This window comes from Mus pahari, chromosome 21 (genome assembly GCF_900095145.1).
Source record: "Mus pahari chromosome 21, PAHARI_EIJ_v1.1, whole genome shotgun sequence".
Lineage (NCBI taxonomy): Eukaryota > Metazoa > Chordata > Mammalia > Rodentia > Muridae > Mus > Mus pahari.
The window spans coordinates 4,849,775-4,862,502 of NC_034610.1; the positions used below are offsets into that span (position 1 = coordinate 4,849,775).

At 42.0% G+C, this 12,728-nt stretch overlaps 1 protein-coding gene across 2 annotated transcripts in view; it reads right to left on the reverse strand.

Annotated features, from left to right (window-relative positions):
• The window catches only part of Prkn (parkin RBR E3 ubiquitin protein ligase), a 1,168,744-nt gene that overhangs the window by 39,857 nt on the left and 1,116,159 nt on the right, over nucleotides 1-12,728 (reverse strand). For both annotated transcript variants that reach the window (XM_021221288.1, XM_029533198.1), the window contains exon 10: nucleotides 9,314-9,397. In XM_021221288.1, coding sequence (XP_021076947.1) covers nucleotides 9,314-9,397 — 84 coding nt within the window. The remainder of the gene's footprint in view (nucleotides 1-9,313; nucleotides 9,398-12,728) is intronic.

A 12,728-nucleotide genomic window follows, 5' to 3' on the forward strand; every position in this document is an offset into this window, starting at 1 on the left:
CCTGCCTCTGCCTCCCAAGTGCTGGGATTAAAGGAGTGCAGTACCATGCCCGGCCTTGAATATATTTCTTAATGATTCATTTTTAATATTTTATGCTCTTTTACTATGCTTAATTCCCAAAGAATATATTCTGTATGTTTTGAAACAATTTAGTATTCAACATTAGATACAGGATCCTCAGTTATGGATAGTATTAAATATTCATTAATGATACTTTTAGGGTATGAAAGAATATGAATTTAAAATTTGAACAAAATTTTTTACATATTATTTCTCAAATACTCAATATTATTAATATTCTTGATGTATAAAATGCATTAAATAATACAAATTTTAGAAAAAAAAAAGAATAACTGGCTGGTGTGTGTTTTCTATTCACAGATCCAAAGATAGCTCCTGGCTGAGTGTTCGTGTGTGACTCACCAGGAACTTAAAAGTGTTGTAGACAAAACCACTGGCTACAGTGGGCTCCAACGCAGTAGGTGAGAACCCACTTTTAAAATTATTTGGAGAGTTTGAGATGGATTGCACACACAGGAATGGTAGAAGTCTAGAAGGGGGTGGGGGCAGGGGGCTGGTTTCTCAGGGAGAGGATTCCAGCATGCAGAACTAGAACAAAGGAACATAGCTGCTGCCAGAGAGAGCTCAAGCTGAGAGTCTGGGAACTCCTGCTGTGCAAACAGTCTGACTGGTTCCCAAGTGCTAGGAGGGGACAGCGAGAAGCAAACAGTAAAGCTGCCTGCCTCCAGCCACCAGATAAACAAAGGATACACCAATTTTGCCTGAGCCATGTGGGGATTTCTTCCTGGGGTTCAAAACTGATACAAAGAGTTTAAGATGAGAGGCAGAGAGCCAGATGGTAGATTCAGCAGACATGCAGCTCCACAGAAAAGAGAAGTTAGGGAGAATGAATGAACAAATGCTTTAAAGAGATGTAAAAGTCTTGCTGGGACAATTTCTTGGATCTTTGAATGTGACATGGGATTTCTGGGATTGTCAGCCTAGTATGATAAAAACTAGAACCTGTAAATAGGCTTGTACAGTAAGTAAAAGGGATTCAATTAAAGTTAAATACAGAGACATATAATCTTAAAAAAATTTCAATCTTAAAAAAAAAAAAAGGTTGCAAGCAGGAGGTAGGGAGCCTATCCTATCCCAGACAGTAGAAACTTAGGCCTTGAGAATTATACAAAGAGAAAGGGACACACTACAATATGTACCCACAGAGATATTAATCTCCATAGTAGGAAGGATTCAAGTTTATACATATGTATCAATAATTTAGGCCTTGATCTCGTGAAGGTCGGGGCAGGACACAGTAGAAGCACCGTCTTAACAGATAATATTTGTTTAGATAGCTTTAACTGCTTTGAATTGTTTTGATTATCAAAATGAGTGTGGTTATGAGTTTGGAGATTATGCTAAAGTTCCTCATGGAAAGAGGTCAAGCTACACACACACACACACACACACACACACACACACACACACACACACATATCCGTAATGAATTCCGGTTATTGGAGACCAAGGACATGCTATTTGGGAGAAAGGTTTGAAAGACCTCCGTGGGGAGCCCTCCCCACTCCAGTCTCGTGAAGGTGGCACCCAAAAACCACGAATAGACCATCTTGATGTAAAAACATGAGGTAGTAAGCTGGGCGTGGTGGCACACGCTTTTAATCCCAGCACTAGGGAGGCAGAGGCAGGCGGATTTCTGAGTTTGAGGACAGCCTGGTCTATAAAGTGAGTTCCAGGACAGCTGGGGCTACACAGAGAAACCCTGTCTCGAAAAAACAAAAACAAAAACAAAAACAACAACAACAAAAAACCCAAAAAACACCCCCCCCCAAACACGAGGTAGTTTAATAATGGAGCTCCAAGTCGATATGTATCTCATGCAGGAGACAGAGGGATCGACCACGTGGCTCAAAAGCTAGTGGGCTTTATAGGGAGGGCGTTGGGGGCCGGGAGAATTGGTGCGGTTGCACACGATTGGCCCATTTAAACACTAACAGAACGATTACACATTTGCAGAATGGTACATGCAAGTCAGGAATGTTAGGAGACCTGAGGGGCGGGTCAGCGGAACATCTGTTTACTGTGTAAAGGCGGGCCTGCTCGAACTTGGGGCCTGTTCCACTAGGTTCTCAGGCTCAGGCTTCTAAGCTCACAAATTCCTCTTTTAGACCTAAGTTACATGAATCACAGGCCTTAAATTTCATCTTAAATTTCATTTCCCTTCAGGTTCTGCATTTGTGTTGACAGGAAAGGAGAATAGGCTCTGGACCCCTTCCAGAGTGAGGTGGATCAGATATTACAGGAGAAGACCATCTGGAGATCTCAAAAAATTCGAGAAAATCACACAAGACAGGTAAATCAATCTGCTGGTTCCTCGACATGAGAGCAGCCCAGTAACTGGCTTAGACATAAAAGTGTCTCTAGTCAAAACTTCAGCTAAAATGAGATAATAAATCTTATTGTTTATGGAATCTCTAAGATTCTTTGTGCCCTCCTTCATATGACATGAATGATTTATTACATTTGGTTATTGATAAAATTAACTCATAAAAAAGACAGTTGTCTTTCACCTGCTCAAACAAGGAGCAAAATTTCATCCTTAATTGATCTGTGCACCCTGCACAATCCATATGAATATCTTAATGGTGCTAAAATTTTGGTTGTGAGATTCATATATTACAGAACGTACAGCTCTGACAAGATTCATCCTCAGAGATGCTGAGCTGACCTACTGCTCAAGCACCCAGCTTCCTTCCTGATGCTGCCCAGAGACTTACTTCCAGAACAGCTTCAGGAATTGTTGCTGATTCCAGATCATTTCGCCTCATCCAGCCTTTCAGATGGATCTAGTCAGAACTTCGGTCAAACTCCGAGCCTTCTATGCATACAGAGACTGGATAACGGATGCTAAAGCTAGCTTTCTTAAGTCTAACCAATTTTTCTAATTTTCCTACCCCTTCCCACTCCTTTAAAGAATTTCTCATCATCTCCAATCAGCAGGAAGAAGTCATAGAGTATCATCAGCCTGATTTCTTGGGTTTGGGTATCTGGTTATGGTTATTTTACAAACCAGATAGATTGTCATTTTAAGGGATAACTTGGGAATGGTCATAATTTTGAACACGGAGGAAATAGATGGGATGGATTGCTAAATTTTCTTAAAGAAAGCATTGTGTAGCCATAATCTTACATTTGTAGAAATCTTTATAATTGGTAAAATTGAAGTTATAATCTCTTACACTGGTATAGAATTTATATATTGATATAGAATTAAGGTTTTCATTGGTATGAATCTGTATATTGATACAAAATTTGAAATTAATATTGTTACTTTTAGATAGGCATTGTGCCTATGCAACACATTTAAGAACAAGACGATTAAGTAACACAAGTTAAGGGCTGGATAGTAAGCTTACAGTTAGGTTAGATTCTAATTTAATTATAATAAAGCACTTTTTGGGGGGGGGGTTGAGACAGGGTTTCTCTGTGTAGCCCTGGCTGTCCTGGAACTCACTCTGTAGACCAGGCTGGCCTTGAACTCAGAAATCCGCTTCCCTCTGCCTCCTGAGTGCTGGGATTAAAGGCGTGTACCACCACACCCGGCAATAAAGTACTTTCAATTTACTCAAATAGAAATGGCTACTAAGAGTAGATAAGGTTTAACAGTTCAAATACACTTTACATAGATAGTCTTCAAAAACATCAGAAATCCACAAAATCTGACATTTAATCACTTCATTATTAGAAGTTTTGACTAGAGACATGTCTGCTCCTGACATTACCCCTTTCACAGTTCAAAGAAGATATTATCTTTACCTCCCAGTGAGGTTGCTTATCATGGCAAGGTAGTCATGGGATAGAAATTGCCTATTTCATCTACAGACAAAATACTATCCAAAATGGACACACTATGCAGCATAGTTGACTGTTGGCTCTGCCAAGTCAGAGTAAGCAGCCCTTTATAATTCTGCTTTACAAAGGTCTATCAGATGATCCTGGGCCAGAAGGCTGAAGACTGATACTCCAATGTTTTGAGGAATGGGGGACTGTCCAGGTAGTCTTTACAATTGTTTGAGAAGCTGTTTGGTGCTTCCTATACACCCAGGTAATGTTTAACTCATTCTCAGATTTCTGACGGGGTTGAAGACTAATTATAGTCCCATAAACAAACTTAAGTTGTTTAACATTAAAGACATGTCATAGAGTAGAAAGCATAGCTTTCAGATAGTATTACAGGCTAAAATCTAAACAAATAATTCTAAACAATTCAGGGATAGAATTGTAACTCTTTAAGTTAGTAATGATGTTAGAGTACTTTGTCTAATTGACAAATACAATGGACTAGATATTAATTGTATATCCTACTTTGTAATTTACATGATTGTTATGGTTCTGTTCAATTTGTGATGGAAAGAAGAGGGTTTTTTGGTTTTGTTTTGTTTTGTTTTGTTTCTTAAATTGGACAGAAAAGATGAGGTATAGAGGGTGGTTCTGATACTTTCATCGGGAATCTATGTTTACTGATGCTGAAGATCCTTGTCCCCAATTAGTTTTTGATCTAGCAATAAAGATGTCAGTAGCCAATGACTGAGCATGGGGTGTGACACTGAGAGTTGTGTGTAGAGAGCATAGAGAATCAAGAGGACTCGGGAGAGAAGGGGATGTCATAGTGACAGGAAAAAGGCCAACCAGCCATGTGAATTTTCAGGAAAGTGGCCTCTGGCCCCTGGGTGACTGGACCTAAGGTAGCAGGGGAAGGTTTAAGAACCAGTCATCAAGTTAGCCAAGGCATGTTAAGAATAACTGCTGTGCGCACATGCCTGTGTGTGTGTGTGTGTGTGTGTGTGTGTGTGTGTGTGTATGTGTGTTTTCTATTCATAGATCTGAGATAGCTCCTGGGCGGGTATGCATGTATGACTCTCTGGGAACTTAAAGTGGTGTAGACAAAACTATCTGCTACACATATATCCCACCATGTCACTGTGATGTGTTATTATGGCACCCTGTGGCAGTGCACTGTGAACTTTGGGTGACTGTACTTGTAGGCCAGCACTTTGCTGTTATGTTTGGTTTAGTAGGGAAACCTGAAGAAAAATGAAATTTATGACTGTATCACTAAAATATTGTGAGGTCTCTGAGTTGATTCAGTGTTGTTTCACAACAATTCCTGCTCTTCACTAGTATTTGACTTTACTATGCCTGGAGGAGTATTTTGCTACCCAATAAGTAGCACCCCTCTTTTCTCTATGCAGAGTGACCACAGAAGACAGCTGAGAGGTGACACTGGTGTTTCCCTGGGGAGAAAGTTGTCATTGGTACAGCTTCCAAAGGCTTGCTCAACAGTCACCTAGTGGTACCAGCCTTACACCCTTGGGTTGCCCTCCCCTAACCCTACCTTGCCTTTGATAAACATCTATCACAAAAAAGGTGTGATGAGGCTTAGAATTAGAAGGGACATTTGCAAGCCATTTGTAAACACAAATATTCCTAGTGCATGTGATCATTTTTATCCCAGACAAATGTTGGCTTTATCCCCGTGATTCAGAAGGCTGGTGACTTGAGCTGTGGCTCACTAGGGTAATCTCCCTTCCTCTTACGACGGAAAAGATGACTGAGAGAAGAACCTTTCTGGGCTCCCCTTTCTGGAGAAGGCAATATCAAGAAACAGAAAGGAATCAGCTCTGAAGGGAAGGACACGAGAGGAGTTACAAGTAGCTGACTGGAAGGAATGCTTTGAGAGAACTGAGATGAAGGGAAAATGTGAAGAGGCCCAATGAGTGGGGTTTGCAAGTATTAGCAGCATTTGGACATGGGTGCCTTTAAAGATCAGTTTCAAGGGTAGGGGAGCTGCAAGTAGGTGTTGGTTCTTTGATGTGAACAGTGTCATCATTCTCAAAACTGCAGGGCAGTGAACCTACCAAGGCTACCCTTCTACTATCTGTGTTTGAGGAATGTAGGCATCAAGGCACAAGTCAGCTCTGTTGAAAGCAGACCCCCTCCTTCAACAAGGACACACCCTTTAATCCTTCTAATCCTTCTCATACAGTTCCTCAGCTGGGGACTAAGTATGTAGGTATATGAGCCTATTGGGGTCATTTTCATTTAAACCCCCACTCAGGACAGTAGACGTGTTTTTCTTATGTTATTGGATGGCTTGCTTTGTTTTCAAATAGGAGGAATAGGAGTGTGGGTCTGGGGGCTGGTGAGATGGCTCAGTGGGTAAGAGCACCCGACTGCTCTTCCGAAGGTCCGGAGTTCAAATCCCAGCAACCACATGGTGGCTCATAACCATCCATAACAAGATCTGACAGCCCTCTTCTGGAGTGTCTGAAGACAGCTACAGTGTACTTACATATAATAAATAAATAAATCTTTAAAAAATAAAAAATAAAAAAAAGGAGTGTGGGTCTGTGATCCGGAGCTAGATGCAGAAGGCATGTTTAGAGGCAAGCTCTAGAGGTAGTGTAAGACCTGAAATTAACCTGTCACTCCCACCTGCCCAAGGACCAGGTAACTTCAGGGATTTTCTTGGACAAAAACGGGGCCCCATAGGAGAGTACGATGATCTATGTGTTTTGTCCATAAAAGCCCTGACAACACACGTCTCTGGGCCGCTCTTCTGGAAATTCCAGGGAGTGGTCTTGACCAAAGTTCACCTCTTGGTCAGTATTTAATATTTAGTAAAGCTTGCTTCAAATTTGGTCTGGCAAATCTAAGGAATAACAGTAGGGCTCTATAATCAAGGCTGAAGAGGCACTATGGCACGTGCTACCCATGACACATTGAAATCCTTATGTTGACTGTGCAACTTTTCAGTATCTAGAGAATTCATGGAACTGCCATACAAACAGGGATCTTACCCTTTATCCACAGGGCTTGGAACAATTCCTCATCTACTATAGGTGTTTAGTGTATATTGCTGAATAAAATAAAAGCTTTTCACTATGATGCTACCAGAATTCAACATGCATCTATCCAATGTAAATGCACAGGTTCTGTATTGAACTTGGGGATGCAGAAATGGATACAGGAAAAGAGCAGGAGAGATGCTTGTACCTTTGCCCACAAATGCTATCTCGCACAACAGTGTTTAGGACCACTGTCAAGAGTCTAATGCTTCCTTCTGATGAGCTCAGAACCACTTTCCATGACGTTCAGGGAAGTGTTATACAAAACTATGTATTTGTTGGACTTGGCCAACAGTATGTTGATATAATTGTCGACCTTCTTTTAGCTCTCTCCCATGACTCTCCTCTGAGGGGAAACACATTCATTTTGCCAGCTAGCCAAGCAGGATTCTTGACATATACAAATGTTCCACTTAACATGCACTGATAGTATGATAGGTATATGCTCCTTGATGCGGGTCATATGAACTCAAGGTCATCTTTAATGCCCATTCCTCCATTTGTATGGCTTAGATATTAAGGTTATAATGACTTAAAAAAAAAAAAACTTTAAAAACCAAGGTTGGTTGGTCTCTCTTGAAGGATGGTGAAATTACTGTGAGAGTCAGGAACTTGTTCAGTTTAAGGGTAAGGAAGGTTGTTTCTCATTTCCAAGTAGAATCTCACATCTTGGGAGCTTTGGTTCACGTCTGGGGTACTGATGGATGTAAATTGCTTGTTTATTCCCATTTCACAGGGCCTCTTCCTTCATCATCCTGCACTATAAAGATCTCAAGGCATGGGTTCCAAGGCTATTATTATTCCTGCTTTCTGTACCCAGTGAGCTTGAACTTGAGTATCCCTGAGCTGAAATAAATGAACAGAAGACACAGTTGCCTTCTTGACTGTATAAATAGAGTTCACTCCTAAGTCTACTGATATGCTGGTGGTCAACAACGCAGGATCTTATGGGAAGACCCGAGCATACTAATTATATTTATTTAGTTATGCTAATAATGGGTAAACACAGCTGCACAATCCCTTACAGAGATGCACTTCTCTCTATGTTTACTTGCAATCATTCAGCACTGTCATTTGTTCTCAGCTATAAAACTGAAATGCTCTGAAATGTCCATGTCTGCTTACTAGGTTCTTATCAATGAGACGGGGTGTCTATTTGCCTAGGTTCGGTGTTTGAACTCTTGTCAGCCATTGTATTGAGAGAAAAGTGATGAGTGAATTCATCAACTGCTTTGAAGTTCCTAGCTCCTCTCTCCTAAGGTTTTATTGATCATAATTAATAAATAGAAGGACACACACTTGCATTTTCCTAAGCTTTGTGTAGCTTGTTAGTGGGCAGGGTTCAGGAAATGTGCTCTTTACTCAATCAGGATGAAGACACAGTTTAGCGCTGTCTGTGAGACTGATGGATACGTGCAGCTGTTTCCTTGAACGTGATAGGATGTGATGCCTGCTCAGTAGTCCCTCTATATGTACAGTCCCTGACTTACCATGCTTCAGCATTGATTCTTGAAGACAGTGAAAAGCGATATGTGTTCAGTAGTCACTCTACTTGGGATTCTGTGCTTTGACCTTTTCTGAGTAGCTACAAGCTTGCATCCTATACAGTAGTGCTGTGCAGTGGTCATGGCAACTTCTACTTGGCCTCTTGATCGCCAGGATTAGCAATCAAGACCCTACAGTGTGCCATGAGGCCAAGTTGTGATGTTTTGTAGGTTAGAGTCTTTCAGAGCATCTTTGACTTTATATTTGTGGCTTATGATGGGTTTATTTGGGACATCACCTCATCATAAGCAAGGAACGTCTGAGCATGCAGAGATAATTTCTATCAACCTGCCAGGTGTGTCCAACTTTCTGAAATTGTGACAGATGTCATCTATATACATTATCTTGCTTTGAGAACAGCTCAATTAAGCCCCCCCCATTGCAAAAAATACCTTTGTAATGGTCTAAGTAAGTTTATGATTCACTATTGAGCTGGAACCATGGTTGTGTTGTGCAATCAACCTATAGGTCACAGGTTGGGCACACTTGCAACAAAGGAATCAAATAATGAAATAAAAGTAGAGGTAGTATTGATTTTTCTGACTTAGATACTGTTCAGTTGTCTTATCCCCGTCTCCTCTGATCACACTGGTGTGCCTTATCACTATTCCATACTCCCCAAGGAGAAAAGATATCAGGGATTAGGGATATACCCCTCTTGGGAAAGCTACAAGGTGCCCTGTGAGTGGGGGATAATCCTGAGGAAGGCTGAGGCTCACTCAGTTGCAAGGTTTCTGCCCTTAGACTTCTTGGTGAAGGTAACTTCCTGTGACGTGCTGAGGGAGCTGCTGCTTATTGGGGTGTTGGGCATCACTTAGCAGGATGAAGGAATCGCTTACCTGGGAAGTTGCTCCCGAGGGTTCGAACAGTGAGTCACAATCCCCTTCATGGTATGTTTCCTTACAGTTCCGGCAGAAAACAAACTGCAAGAGAACACACGGCGTGTTAGAACATTCCGTTGCATTCTAAACCCTACGTTGGTCTCTGGCTTGAGTGATGGCTCCTGGGTCAAATTACTCTTTGCAAAGTGGGATTAGCTTATATTTTCACGGGTCTGCTCACGGTTAGAGAGTGTTCTGTGTGCCTCAACAGGGTTACAGAGATGAACTGTGCGTATCTCAGCCATGTCCGAGGCTGTTGTGGAGGCTGAGGATGGCTCCACATGGTGACTCACTGAACTGGGGTCATCATCCCACCGGACACCTGAGATACCACAGGAAAGCCACCATAGGAAGGTCTGGAACTCTCAGAAGCCTCTCAGACGCTTGGGAGTCTCCAAGCTCCTGTGAGAGGACATCGGCTGGGCATTTGTCATGGTTTTGGTGGAGGTAAGATGAGTCTGAACTGAAAAACAAAGGCAAACCAAACAGTGCCGACCGCACCGACTTTGTTTTCAAAGAACGTCAGCTGCTTCTCAGGGACTCAGGAGAAATGCCAACCCCCCCCTTGCTCTTTCCTCACAATACCTTCACCATGCAAGGAGACTCATCAGCTGTAGGTTCAACATCCCTCAGTCCAAGAGGTTGGGGACCAGACTTAATTCAAATTTGGCATGATTTTTCAGATTTCATAATGTTTGCATACACACACATACACACATATATATTCACATATCAACATGCATACACATATACATATATTTACATATACACATCATATCTATACACGCACACACACACACACATATATATGTATACATATATATATGTGGCTAGTGGAAGATTTGGGGGATCGAACACAAATTAAAGCACAGTTTATTTAATATATGCCTTACCCACATAGCCTGATGGAAATCTCATACATTTTTTTTTTAAGTATGCCTGTTGCTTTAAAATTTTAATTTTAACAATTTTATGGGTTTGGGTTATCTGTATACCACATGGAAGAGCAGCCATGCCTCCAGCCCCATGCCTGCAATTTGACTGTGGCCCATCGCAGGAGGTTAGGTGTAGTAGACTTTCTTCCAGCGCCATTATGACAGTGTTCAGGAGTTCAGATTTTAAAGGTGTTAGATTTGGGGTCCAGGCTGCTCACTTTGTACTTCTCCCAGCAGAAAGGCTGACCTGCAGAGTGATCTTCACTTAGAAGCTTAAGTTGGTGGGAAAAGGTTAGGGTTAGGGTCCCTTAAAGATCGACAGCACAGTCAGGCTCTATGCCCGATATTGTATTTATCCCCTCTGGATACAGTGAGTTAGTGCCTCCTCCAAAGGTTTCTCTTTCTTTTTAGAGTGAGGGCAGGAATCTCCTGGCCGGCTCCATCCCACCCTTCAGCGTTGGCATGTTCAGTGGGCTCACCCACAGAGAACTGGCTGTGACTCCCCCGCCACTGGAGGGAAGCTAGTCTGATCTCTCGGCGTGACAGGGAAAGCACTTCACATCTTATTAGCCAGGGGATGAGATATAAAATCAGTTTTATGGTGCAGATACACCCTGGAGGTTGATCAGTTTGTTAGAATAAATAGGCCTTTCCTGACGCAAAGACATTAAATTCACTGGTACCGTGAAAAAAAGGATGGGGGGGGGGAGGAAAAAAAGAAAGAAAAAAGAAAAAGAAACACCAAGGCAACACACACAAACGGAAGCCCCCACACCGTGACTGGTGTGAAGAGGGTGAAAGTCCTGGTGAATATGTTGGTAGTGACATTAATTCCTGTGTTAATTTGCATCTATTCCAAGGCACCACAGCCAGAGTACCACACGGAGCTCTCTCCAGTTTGACTTGAATCTGTTCCGCATCAGCTGAGTAACCATCTAGACCACTGGTCCTCAGCCTGTGCGGCTCCATCCCTTTGGGGTGGGGATCAAATGACCTTTCCGCTGGTGGCACTTAAGGCCACCAGAAAACCCAGATATTTACTTTGCCATTCACAACAGCAGCAACATTACATTTATGAAGTAGCAATGGAAACAATTTTACACAGGCTGGGGTGGGGGCTGGGGGTGGTCACGACATGAGGAACTACATTAAAGGGTGGCAGCTTTAGGAAGGTTGAGAACCACTGGTCTAGAAGGGGCTGGCTTGATCTTGAGAGTGTTTGGGGGATTTGTAATCACGTTATTCTGAACTTTCAACAAGAGGCTTATTCAAATGCAAAGGATTTCAGTTTCTAAACCATGCTCAAAGGCATCCCAAGGTATGATAGAAAACTCACAGGACTGAACTGGACTGGTTTAAGTTTTTGAGTAAAACACAGCGACCATCAACATCTAGAAGCCTCTATGAATTGATAACTCGACGTCATTCCTGTGAAACCACAGACCTCATAGCTGCCTGGGTCCTCCCTGGAGTGATAGGGACTTGTATACAAGTGCTCATTTTCTTGGCTAGTCTCCGAAAACCATGCAGATACTCAGATACACACACAATTCAATGGCAGTGGCGGTCTCTTGCGCTCTCTCTCTCTCTCTCTCTGTCTTTGTCTGTCTCTTTCTCTTGTTTTTTTTTTTTTTTTTTTTTAACAGTAGGAAATATTCATTATTTTTGTAGATTTATTTATTTTATGTATATGAGTACACTGTAGCTGTTTTTAGATTTATTTATTTATTTATTTATTTATTTATTTATTTAATGTATATGTATACACTGTGTCTGTCTTCAGACACACCAGAAGAGGACATCTGATTCCATGTGAGCCACCAAATGGCTGCTTGGGATTGAACTCAGGTCCTCTGGAAGCTCAGTCAGTGCTCTTGACCACTGAGCCATCTCTCCAGCACCAATGTTTTATTCTTAAATTTCTAAAAGGAAATTCATTCCTGAAAAAGAATTACAAGGTACATGGATTCAAAAGAAAAAAAAAAATCCCTGAAACTCCCCTCCCACCTCTCCAGCTCTAACCATAGCCACAACTTACCCTAATGCTTTTAAGAATGTCTTCATTGAAACCAACTCATTGTAATTGGTTCCTGTTTAACAAGATGCCATCTTTCTATACATCCATTTCTAGATTTTTTTGGGGTGGTGGTGGTGGGGAAAAAGGTCTAAGTAGGTCATATTTGGGATTAAGCCTTACTCTGGCCTCAGTCTCTTGAGTGCTGGGTGAGGAAAGAGAAATCTTTGGGATGATTCTGTGGGCCAGTGCAGAAACTGCTGGTGCTGAAATAGTGTCAGCCGGGCATGGTGGTGCACGCCTTTGATCCTCGCACTTGGGAGGCAGAGACAGGTGGATTCCTGAGTTGGAGGCCAGCCTGGTCTACAGAGTGAGTTCCAGGACAGCCAGGACTATACAGAGAAACCCTGTCTGGAAAAAAAAA